The sequence below is a fragment of the Bidens hawaiensis genome, unplaced genomic scaffold (assembly GCF_021521415.1).
Source record: "Bidens hawaiensis isolate Kalapana, Puna unplaced genomic scaffold, B.hawaiensis_p1.1 tig00044103_1, whole genome shotgun sequence".
NCBI classification, from domain to species: domain Eukaryota; kingdom Viridiplantae; phylum Streptophyta; class Magnoliopsida; order Asterales; family Asteraceae; genus Bidens; species Bidens hawaiensis.
In genome coordinates this window covers 44,157-55,811 of record NW_027497823.1, presented here as the reverse complement: position 1 = coordinate 55,811, position 11,655 = coordinate 44,157, and the positions used below count along the sequence as shown (strand labels likewise).

At 41.1% G+C, this 11,655-nt stretch overlaps 1 protein-coding gene across 1 annotated transcript; it reads right to left on the bottom strand.

Annotated features, from left to right (window-relative positions):
• Positions 1-3,200: 3,200 nt before the first annotated feature.
• Positions 3,201-3,593, bottom strand: LOC143594727 (uncharacterized). Its single transcript, XM_077073965.1, has one exon. It carries the CDS (start codon positions 3,591-3,593, stop codon positions 3,201-3,203), a length of 393 nt encoding a protein of 130 aa, XP_076930080.1.
• Positions 3,594-11,655: the final 8,062 nt, after the last annotated feature.

The window sequence follows — 11,655 nt, the reverse complement described above, 5'->3', positions numbered from 1 at the left end:
AGGGCTTTGTGTCTGATCTTCCGTGCCGCAACTTTTTCTTCCAGAAGAATTCCTGATGTTAGATAAGCCATAATCGGTGTCATCCGGGATTCAACACCGGTTTGTATGACCAATACTTGATGTTGCAGGACAGAGGGTCGGTTGAGGACTTTAATGCGGATGTCTTTTGCAAAATGTTCAAAATTCGTTGAAGCTAGTTTACTAAGAGCATCTGCCGACTTGTTTTCACTACGCTTGATGTGGATGACTTTGCAAGATGAAAATTGAAGGATCAAGTCCTTTTCTTGCGAGAGGTATGAAGCCATCACATAATTCTTTGCCTCATAAGTTCCGTTAATATGTCCGGCAATTAGCATTGAATCCACTCGCGCTTCCAAATGCTTTACTCCAAGCTTTCTGGCTATCCGCAGGCCCACTAAGAAAGGTTTGTACTATGCCTTGTTATTGGTACTTTTGAAGTCCCATTTGATGGCATAAGTAAATTTGTGGCCTTCAGGATTGACCAGTCTGAGACCCGCGCCTGATCCTTCTTTACTTGAAGCTATGTCCGTGAACAGTGAACAAATCTGGTCTCGCTCACGGGGTATAGGAGTTCGTTGTTCAATCAGGCACTCCTTTTCTTTGTTCCACGGAACTTCTGTAACAATGTCTGCTAGTACTTGGCCCTTGATCGCGGGTCTAGGTCTGTACTCAATCGCGTGTTCTCCCAATTTTATGGCCCATTTGGCCAATCTTCCAGATAGTTCTTGTTTGCTCAACACATTCTTCTATTTTTACCCGGTCAGCACATTGACTGGGTGCCCTTGAAAGTATCTGCGGAGGCGCCTGGAAGCGTAAACCAATGCCAATACTAGTTTTTCAAGCATCGAATATCTAGTCTCCGGGTCCGTCAGTGTTCTACTGACATAATAGATTGGTGTTTGAAGGTTTTTCTACCTGTCAACAGGACGACCCAATGACTATATCATATGCTGATAAACACAACGTCAAAGGCTCTCCCGCATGCTGTGCTGTTAGGGTACGTAGTTCCATCAAACACTTCTTGACCTCTAAAAATGCTTTTTCCGCTTCCGTCGTCCATTTAAAATGTGCTTTCTTTAAACAGTTCCTCAGAGTTGATACTAAGGGGAAAGACTTGGCCGTGTGATTGGCCAAAAATCTGTTCAAAGCTATGAGCCTTCCATTAAGTGTTTGTACCTCTTTGAGGGAAGAAGGTGAAGGCATGCGGGCGAATGCTTGGACCTTGTCTGGGTTTGCTTTAAAGCCCGCACTCGTAACAATTACGCCCAAAAATTTTCCTTCATCCATCCCAAAGGAACACTTGCTAGGATTGAGCTTCATATTGATCTTCCTCAAAGTATCAAATGTTTCCTCTAATCTCGTAACATTTGATCCTCCTCGAAGCTCTTTATAACCAAATCATCCATGTAAACTTCCATATTTCGCCCAATTTGATCTTTGAAAGCTTCATCCATCAAATATTGATACGTAGCACCCGCGTTTTTTAATCCAAAGGGCATCATTTTGTAACAAAATGTGACCTGATCAGTGCGGAATGCTGTTTTATCCTCATCACCCGCCGCCATGCGGATCTGATGATAGCTTTTGTAGGAATCAAGGAAGCATTTGAACTTGAACAGAGCTACCGCATCAACTTTAAGATCAATTTCGGGCAACGAATAACAGTCCTTTGGGCATGCTTTGTTTATATCTTTAAAATCTATACACATCCTCCATGTTCCGTTGCTCTTGGGAACGATGACCGGATTGGCAACCCAAGTTTGGTATTGGATTTCACGGATGATTCCAGCATTCAGCAGATCTTGGAATTTTTCATTCATGGACTTGGTTTGCTCAGGACCCTTTTTTCGCTTCTTCTGGACAAACCGTGTGAATGGACTTGATTTACCCGCAATTTGTGTTCCGCAATCCTCCGTGGGCACCAGTCATGTCTGCGGGTTGCCAAGCAAAATTGTCCATGTTTGTCGTTAACAATTGTTTCAGAAACGTCCTCACTAGTTCGGAGATAGCAAGCCCAATTGTTATCATTTGATTTGGAAACTTCTTGTTCAACACCCACTTTTCTAGCTCAGTTCTTTCTGATTGCTTTGGCATCTTAATTGGTTTCGAGCTTCCTGCTGCGAAGCAATATCTGTTTATATAAATGATTGCCAGTCCGGTGCGGGTTGGAACTCCTACCGCACCATGAGCTGTGGGAAGGTGAGCATTGAAATCACCAATTACTTCACGACCCATAATGATATCATGTTTTGACTTAGCCATTAGAACCAGGAATTCTACGTCCTCATTTCGCGAGTGAATTCCATCACTAAGTGTAACGGGAAAAGATATCACCCCACTCGGGTGCATCACTTCACCCCCAAATCCAGACACAGGCGCGTGAATTGGATTCAGCCTCACCTTGTCTTCCTCGTCAAGTTGCTCAAAACACTGTTCATACATTATGTCTGACGTACTGCCAGTATCAAAGAAGAAATAATGTCAACGGTAATGACCTACTAGGGCAGTGATTATCAACGGGTTTTTGTTACATGGGCCTCCCTTGACCCGCATAAAAATTACGAGTTCACTCTTCCATTCTTACTCATCAATTACTTGCCTCTTGTTACCACATATTCGCCCTCCTTGAATCATGTGAACATTCAAATATCTGACCTGCTTTTTAGGCGGGCCTTGATTGTCTTGTGCGGGAGCTTTGTTTGATCCTTGTCTTACATTTTGACCAAGTGTTCTAACTTTCCGGACTTGACTGCTGCTTCAATATCACTCCTCAAGGCCAAACACTCATCTGTGTTATGACCGATATCATCATGGAATGTGCAATATTTCTTAGGGTTGAGGAATGCTCTTTTCATGATTGGCTGAGGCTTCTTGAACTTCACATTCTCAGTGGTCAATATTTCCGAGGGAGTCTTTGTCAGCGGGGTCCAATTGTTGGTACTTTGCGTTGAGACGCTCGCTTTGTTTTTGTTACCTATTAGTGATCTTGCATCGAATTGCTTTGATGTATCCGCAGAGGGTTGAAGCCTTGACCAAATTGATCCCTTGGCTTGTCTATTCGGTCGTGGATTCCGAAATTCCACATTTGGCGACTGTTTGGGACTTTCCGACCCTAAAGTTTTTTTAGTCCTTGCGAACAACTTTGCCGCAGTCATTATCTCATCCCATGCCTTTGGCATTCAATCTTTGCCAGTCAAGCAGCAGATCAGAGCGTTACTCCGCACATTCTTGCGAAAGGCTCCCCTCAACATGTCTTCACTTATTCCTCTGATATTAAGACTTTCATCATTAAACCTGGAAATGAAGTCTTCGATAGACTCATTGTCCCGTCTAACAACATCTAAAATCTCGGAAGGATCACGAGTGTGCTTCTTTTGTTGACTAAAATGTTGAGAGAATTTAGCCACCAGGTCATCCCAACTCTTGATTTGCCCATCCGACAATTTTTCAAACCATTCGCGGGCCGCTCCAGTCAACATCAATGCAAACATGTGGCACCAGTAAGGAAGAGTCCAACCACTGACTCCTCCTACAGCCACAAAGTTTAACAAGTGATCACTTGGATTTGACATTCCGTTATACTTCCCTAAGATAGTAGGGATCTTCAGTTGGCAGGGAACGGAGCAGTAGCAATGCGCGGAATGAACTTTGATTTCTCAGCAAAGGCTGCGGACGATATGGTTTTGTGAAGTCTTCTTCCGTATCGTTGTGGTACTCAGTATGGCGAACTACAGCACGCGGGCGACTAGTTCCCTCTCGTCCATGAATTCTGCTATCTCCGCTAAAATTACTAACTTCACTTGGACGATACGTTGGATCATATCTTTCATATACACCTCTGTAGAAATGCTCACGCGTGACCATGCGGGTACGATCACGCCTCCTTCTTTCAAAATCATCTTCAAAAAATCACTCCATTTGAAGACTATCATGCGTTTGGCTCCTTCGAACTGTTGAAGGAGGGGATGGAGACCTCCTAGGAGTCTCATCGTAAGCCAAAGTGCGAGCGCGGATTCGCTCTTCACGAATCATGCGCTCGTATTCAGCTAGGGCGTTCTCTTGCTGAATACGTAACCAATCTTCGGGAGATTCAAAATTATCAGATCCGTCTTCTAGACCTAATTCCGTGCGAGCTCGACGAGTTTCCGCCGTGATACGTCCTAAGTCACCTGGAGTTGGACCTCCAGGTGCTTCGACATCATTAGTATGTCTAACTGTTGTCGGAGTTCCTATCGGATCTTGGAGAGATTGGCTCATATCGTACGGACAAACAAAAAATCTTACAATTCTAGCACAAGCACGGATGGCGCCAATGAAGACACACGATTCTAATCCCCTACAGGCTTAGATCCGATGAATCCAAAAGTTACGGGTCATGTAATTGCTAACTAACGATACGAGTCCGATCTCCCAAGTCGAATAATAGAAACCTGCAAAACAACCACCGTGAGCTCGTTACGGGAAGGACAAGAAGGGGTCTTCCCGTAACCACCCTCCGGCGTGAGAACAAGTACCGTTTCGACGGATAGAAAGTACTTAAGTATTTAGAATAGATAGTTGGGAGTGAGCGAATACCTCATGGAGATTGTGAATGTATTTATAGCCGAATGATGTGGAAATATGATTGACCGAGCTGTCCCTTTCAAAAGGATGCTCTCGTAACTTTCAGGACACGTGTCCGCATATGATAGGACGAGCTATATCGGCCATATGCATGGTTGTAATAACCTGGACACGTGTCTGTATGTGATAGGACGAGCGAACTTGGCCATGTGCATGATTGTAACAACCTGGACATATGTCTTTCTTCTATTGGCTGTTACGTCTCGTGCTTTCCAAGAAAGGATATTGGTAAATCTTCTAGAAAGGAGTTGGTTAATTGCAGCTGTCCTTTGACGTTGCCATCTGGTCATTCTCACCGGTGGGAACAGTACCCTGCGGATGACTTCTGAGGACGTCTGGATCCTTCCGCACATAGTCTCTAGGATTTTTTATTGTTCTTCCTTTATCTTGAGTTATGTGGGTGATTTATGTTCCGCGGGTGACTTCTGAGGAGGTCATGTTTCACCCGCGCGTGGATCTTAAGGGTATTTGTGAATTTTTGGTACCCTACCTCCATATGTTGAAAATTAATATTAGTTGTTTGTACAATTAAAATAGTTCAGTTTGGTTAATACGATATCAAAGATTATATTGTAAAGTATGCACTGCGTCTGTTACTTAAAAACCGAATACAGATTAACCAGACATACGTAAACCTGAAAAAAATTATGCTAAATCTTATTTAAACCGTTACACGTATTGAATTTCTATAACAAAAACCCGAATAACCCGAACGACACCCGTAGGTAATGTGTTGCCTCTTCATATAGTTGCTTTTTTGTAATGAAGTTTAGCCGTTAAAAAATATACGGAGTAATTAAGTTTTGAAGTTTGCATTTTTGTTTTATCTTTTCATAAATATAAAAAAAAAATTGACTCCTCGATAGGAGAAGTGTCGCCGTCAAAACTGATTGGTCGGTTCGTGCGCGTGTTTAAAGAAACAATAAAAAAACAACAGTTCGACCAACCATGATGCGCGTGAATTTGCTGGTAGGTCGAAATTTATTTATTTATTTTTATTAATATACAAATGTTCAAAAGTATCGCCACCTAAAACTATTTGAAAATCATAAAAAGAAAACCAAGCGGGTTGTATAAAAATAACGTAGCTTGTTTTTAAGAATATATTTTCTGAAATTAGAAAAGAAATAAATTGTCATTAAGATTATTATACTGCTTTAGTGTTTCGTATATAAAAGAATCTAGCCAACGTGCGTTTAAGCTCGAAATTAAACGATGCAGCTCGGCTAAGCTCAAAGTTAAACGAGCCAACAAGCCGAGCAAGCTTGGCTCGGCTACAAAAATAAGTCGGCTCGGCTCAAGTCATTCCAAATCAAGTTTTTTTATCTAGCTTTATTCTAGCTTTTATCAAACGAGCCGCGAGCTTTATAAACAACCCTTTAGTACTGTCTGCTTAAAAATCAATAATAACTAAAAAAATTATATATATATATATATATATATATATATATATATATATATATATTTCAATAGTTTGAAATTAAAACTCGATATACATGTTTCCATATAGAACGAAATCTAAGCATTAATTACTAAACTCACCATGAAATTCCTATATGCCTAGAATCCAACTTTCTCATCGACAGTTGCATTTCAAATTCTGTTACATAATTATTAAGTCACATTTTCAACACTTCTTGAAGTTTTACTAGAAGATTTGAATCACGTAAATAGTAGAGTACAAGTTGTATGATTGCTAGAAGTTGGAGTTTTTTTCTCAATATAGTGTTGGTGGAAATTTTTTTTACAAAAATAACGTTGGTTTAAAAGTATTTATCAAAATAGTGTTTTAATCAATTATTTATTTCTCTCTCCTCATGTGATTGATGATTCTAATATTCTTTCTGAAAATAATGGAGTTGGAAGCAATACCAACACCGTGTTGCCTGAGCAGAATGTCAATACTCACTCCGGGGAGAACCTTTTTGATCATGGCCCCGTTCAGGTCGATGCGGGGGCAAATAACGAGGTACACAACTTAGCTACTAAAATTTATGCAACTATTATGGTAGGGAGTCTTGTTGGTATGCGTGTGAAAAACTACTCAAATAAATTAGCAAGTCTAGTCAGGGGATCGGGAAACGACTTGATGAATCAATGAATTTTCTCACAATAAATATTAGGGGGGTGGGCAACGCTCACAAAGCAATGTGGATTAAAAATATAAAGAAATAACACGGGGTCGGTTTCATTGCAATACAGGAAACCATGTTTTCAGATGGTACAAGAATAAAGTTCACAAAATACTGGGGGAACTCGCCTATTGAGGTTGATTGGGTAAGCTCGGGGGGCGGGTCAGGGGGGGGTTGCCTGTCTTTGGGACCCTGAAATTTTTACAAGAATAGACACAATTAAACACCGCTATTTCCTTTTAATACGTGGTACAATTAAAGGGGTTAGTGAGCGGGTTCATGTGGTAAATGTATATGCTCCACAAAGGGCCTCGGCTAAAGGGTTTTATGGGAACAACTCAAAGTTTTAAATGTATCACGTGAGGGTGTTTGGATCTCTCTCGGTGACTTTAATCAAGTAAGATCGGCGGAAGAAAGAAGAAACTGCATTTTTGATCCTACACAGGCTTCTGATTTCAACTCTTTCATTTACGAAGCAAACCTCTCAGAGTATATCATGACCGGTTTTAAATTCACAAGATGGCTCGATGGGGATAACAAGCTTAGCAAATTGGACCGGATGCTAGTATGTGATAAGTTCTGGGGGCTTTGGCCAACCGCCACTCTCTATGTGTAACATCCCAAATTTCTATAATAATATTTAAATATATTATTTGTTTTAACGGAAGAGAATTTACCCGAGTTAGTAAATAATAAATAGAGAGATATGTATGCTAAGTAAATGGAATTGATCATGGACTAAAAAGGAAAGATGGGCCTTAGGTCCATGGGCGTAAGGGAGTATAAATACCCCTTAAACCATAAATCTTTCCATTTTCATCCATAATATCCATCTTATTCTCTCTAAACCTAAAACCCACACCCAAACTTACCATAATCGGCCGCAAGAGAAAGAGGAGGAACCCAAGACTGAAATCAAACCTTTTGTTGATAAATCTTAGATATTCAAGCTAGACACACGGTTCAAGTCCATAATCAAACTAGCCGCAACCTACCAAACGTCTAAAGGTATGTTTCCTATGATTAAAGGTTACATTTTTATGAACCATTTGCCATGAAACTTGACCCTAGAGTAGATTAGACCTAGATGTCTCATAAAATAAAAACTTGATGATTAAAACGGACTTAATGGTCATATGGTTGTAAACGGTTCATAAAGGAACCCAAGATCTAGCCTAGAACGTTTAAAGGTCCAAGCTTTATGCCTAAAACGGGTGAGATCTAGATGATAGTATAGTGACAGGGGTGCAACGATTATGAATGATGATGATAGTAGGATAAAAGTTCATGATTTGAACCTTATATCAATAACTGAGCAATGTAGAAATCATAAAAATGGAATAATGAGCTGGACTGGAGGATTTCGGCCACCCTATGGAGTTCTCAGCAAGGATTGAGAATCCTTGGTCAAACCTTATGGTTCTCGACCATGTGGTTTTCGGCCATGGTGTTCTCAGTCTACATGGTACTCGGCATGTGGTTTTCGGCCATGGTGTTCTCGGTCAACCCAAGATTTCGGTCAAAAAGGAGTTCTCGGCAAAGTCTTCTGTGGTGTTTTAGGCTGAATCCAGTTGGGCCTGAATAGAGGACAGTTGGGTCGGAAACAACTAAGCCTACATCATGCCAAGCCCATATTTAATTTTGGCAACTAACTCATTATCCTAAGTATAACAAACCAGCCCAATTTAGAAAAGGTGAGAGTTAACTAAAATACCAACTTAAATAATTGTACGGTTAAGTAACAAAGATATATATTTAACAGTTAGCCGTGCTCAGTTAAGGAAAGGGATAACAATTAACGGCAAACGCAACAGGATCCATGTGAGTTTCTAGCCCCATTTCCTTGTTATGTTTTCGGGGCTGTGTGCATACTCGATGTGATAGTTAATACACTTACCTTAAATGGTAAGTGTATGCCATGTATGATTTATGTGATAGATATTATGTTATGATTGTGAATGAAAGCTTGTCGATACGTGAACGATCTTCGGATATTGCATGTATTGACAAGGGAGGTATGTATATGAAAGATGAAGGTGTATGATATAAATGTAAGAACGATATATGAGTATGTAATAATGATTAAAGAAAGTATATGTATGAGTATGTAAAGATAGTATGAACGAAGAAGAAGAAAAAGGGATCAGACCCTAATAATATCTGAGATAGAGAAGACGGGATCAGACCCTTATAATATCTGAGATAGAGAAGTAAAAAGGGATCAGACCCTAATAATATCTGAGATAGACAAGAATGAGATCAGACCCTACATAATATCTGAGATAGAAAAGGAAGGGATCAGACCCTAATAATATCTGAGATAGAATGGACAGTAAATATAAAGTATGAACGTAATAAAGTATGTACGTATGTATGAAAGTATGAAATAAAAGTAAATTAGTAAAGTAATTGCTATGTATCTTCGGATGCATGATTGAAGGTAAGTGAATGTATTGTATGACGTAAGATTAACTAGAACTCACTTAGCGTAGCTGACTTTTAGTATGCACACAGGTGAGTAGGATGCGACAGCTGGCGTGAGCGGGACACATGGCAGAAGAATAAAAGCCTGGCATCTGAAGATCTGCTATGTTTTATACGTTATGTTGTGATTTTGAAAAGACAAGAAGAATGGTTTTAAGACATGTTTATGATTTAATATGTAACCTTTATGAAAGTTTTATGTTCCGCGTACGTTTTTAATTAACTCAGATTTTAGAACTACGTTTATGAGTAAATCCAACACATAAGTAGGGCTACTGGTAACGGGGCCTTACAAGTTTGTATCAGAGCAAAGTTCGAGAGATTTAAGCATCCTACATGCTTAGACTCGAACAGAAAATGGGATTTTAAGTAAGAAAAGAAAGAAGATGCCAGTTCTAGAATGTCATGTGTCGCTCAAGCAAGCTCAGTAAAGGTAAGACGTATGATTTAATGTTAAATGATAAAGAAAGGATATGTGAACGATAGGGATAGGATTAATTGATTGTCTTGATTGACTAACTGTTTAAAGTAGAACCAGCACAAATTGACTCATAAAGGGAAGTGTATAGGACACGGAATGTAACGTGATCAGCTAATCACAGCTGCCCACTGTTATTACCTGTTAGCCTTACTATCCTTGTACTAAATAGTTCCTTGATTGATGACGTTTGTGTATTACCTTTTTAGAATACGATGGCTGGAACGGGAGAAAATGTGGGAGCTGGAGGTCGCGCTGGACGTCGTGGCAGGCCTCGTCGTGCCTAGCAACCTTCGGTAGAAACAGCTTCCAACACTGGAGATGAAGGAAGCGCAGCTGGAAGAAACCCTGAAAACAATGAAGGGGTTCAACTCGATCCCTTAATTCAAGCAACTATTGTTCAAGCAGTAGCCACTGCTGTGAAGAACATTACTCCTGGAGGGTCTGCGGGAAGTCGGGAAAGGACTGCTGGAGGGGCAGGGGTGATGGTGAGAGAAATGAGGAAGAAGAGAGGGAGGCCTCGAGTGGGGTTAATTCTGTGAAAGCCGGTGACAGGAAAAGAGGCCGAGGTGGGTGCAACTATAAGTCCTTCAAAGGATGTGACCCGCCGAAGCTAACTGGCTTGGGAGACGCAATCGCTGCACTTCAATGGATAACCGCCATGGATAAGATTATCCGCATTAGCGAATGTCGTCCCGACCAAGCTATGGGTTATGCTACTCAGTCTTTTGAAGAGGAAGTAATGTACTGGTGGGAATCGATTGAGCAAAGAAGGAGTCGAGAGGAAATCAAGGCTCTGAGGTGGGAGGATCTGAAAGAACTAGTTATGAAGAAATTATGTGCTGACGCCGTGGTTGAGAGGGCGGAGATGAAATTCCTGAACTTGAAAGCTGGAGCGATGACTCATCGTGAGTATACCACCGAGTTCAACCGAATGTTCCGGTTGGTACCCGATATGGTCAACACTGAGGCAAAAAGGATCAAGTGTTATGTGAGAGGATTGCCACAAAAAGTCCGCATGTTAGTCAGGACAAGTAAACCTGCTACCTTTGACTCTACTGTCGAGCTTGCAGAGATGGTTTATGCAGATCTGGCTGCGGATGATATTGTGGTGGAAGAAGAGAAGAAGGATAAGAAGTGGGTTGCTCCTGTTAATGACCCGGTACTCAGTTGTGGAACTCCAAGGATAAGAAGCAGAAAGTGTGGGAGAAGAGGTCGTGCAAGACGTGTGGCAAGATGCATGGGGGTGAGTGTAAGTGGGGTAAAGGATCGGATGTTTGTTATAAGTGTGGTAAGGCTCATGGTGGGGAATCCAGGCTGGGATCGAATGCATGTTATAAGTGTGGAAAGTTGGGGCATTATGCTCCCGATTGTACTGCAAAATCCGCATGTTACAAGTGCGGTAAGCCAGGACATTTTGCTAAGGAATGCACTGATGGTGGTGCCGGAGGGAGTGGGAAGAATGATGTTGATCAGACTAGGCCAAGAACCAGAGCCTACATGTTAACCCAGGAACAAGCCAAGCAGATTCTAGATGTCGTCACAGGTACGTTTCTAGTAAACGGTATATCCACTTCGGTATTGTTTGATTCAGGTGCGAACAAAAGTTTCGTAGTCACGCCCTTTAGTAAATTAGCGAAAATGAAATATTGGCGAGTGTCTGAAACTTTTATCGTAGAAACCGCTAGCGACACTTCGGTTAAAATAATGATAATGGTTAAGGATTGTAAGATAGAATTAGAGGGACATGAGTTCCCTGTTACCTTGTATGTTATGACCTTAGGAAGGTTCGATGTGGTTTTGGGAATGGATTGGTTATCTACGAAGCTCAGATAGTGTGTAAGAGTAGGATGATAAGGTTAAAGTCCTTGGATGGTAGTGCAGTGACGGTTTATGGTGATAAGGAAAGTTCTGGGC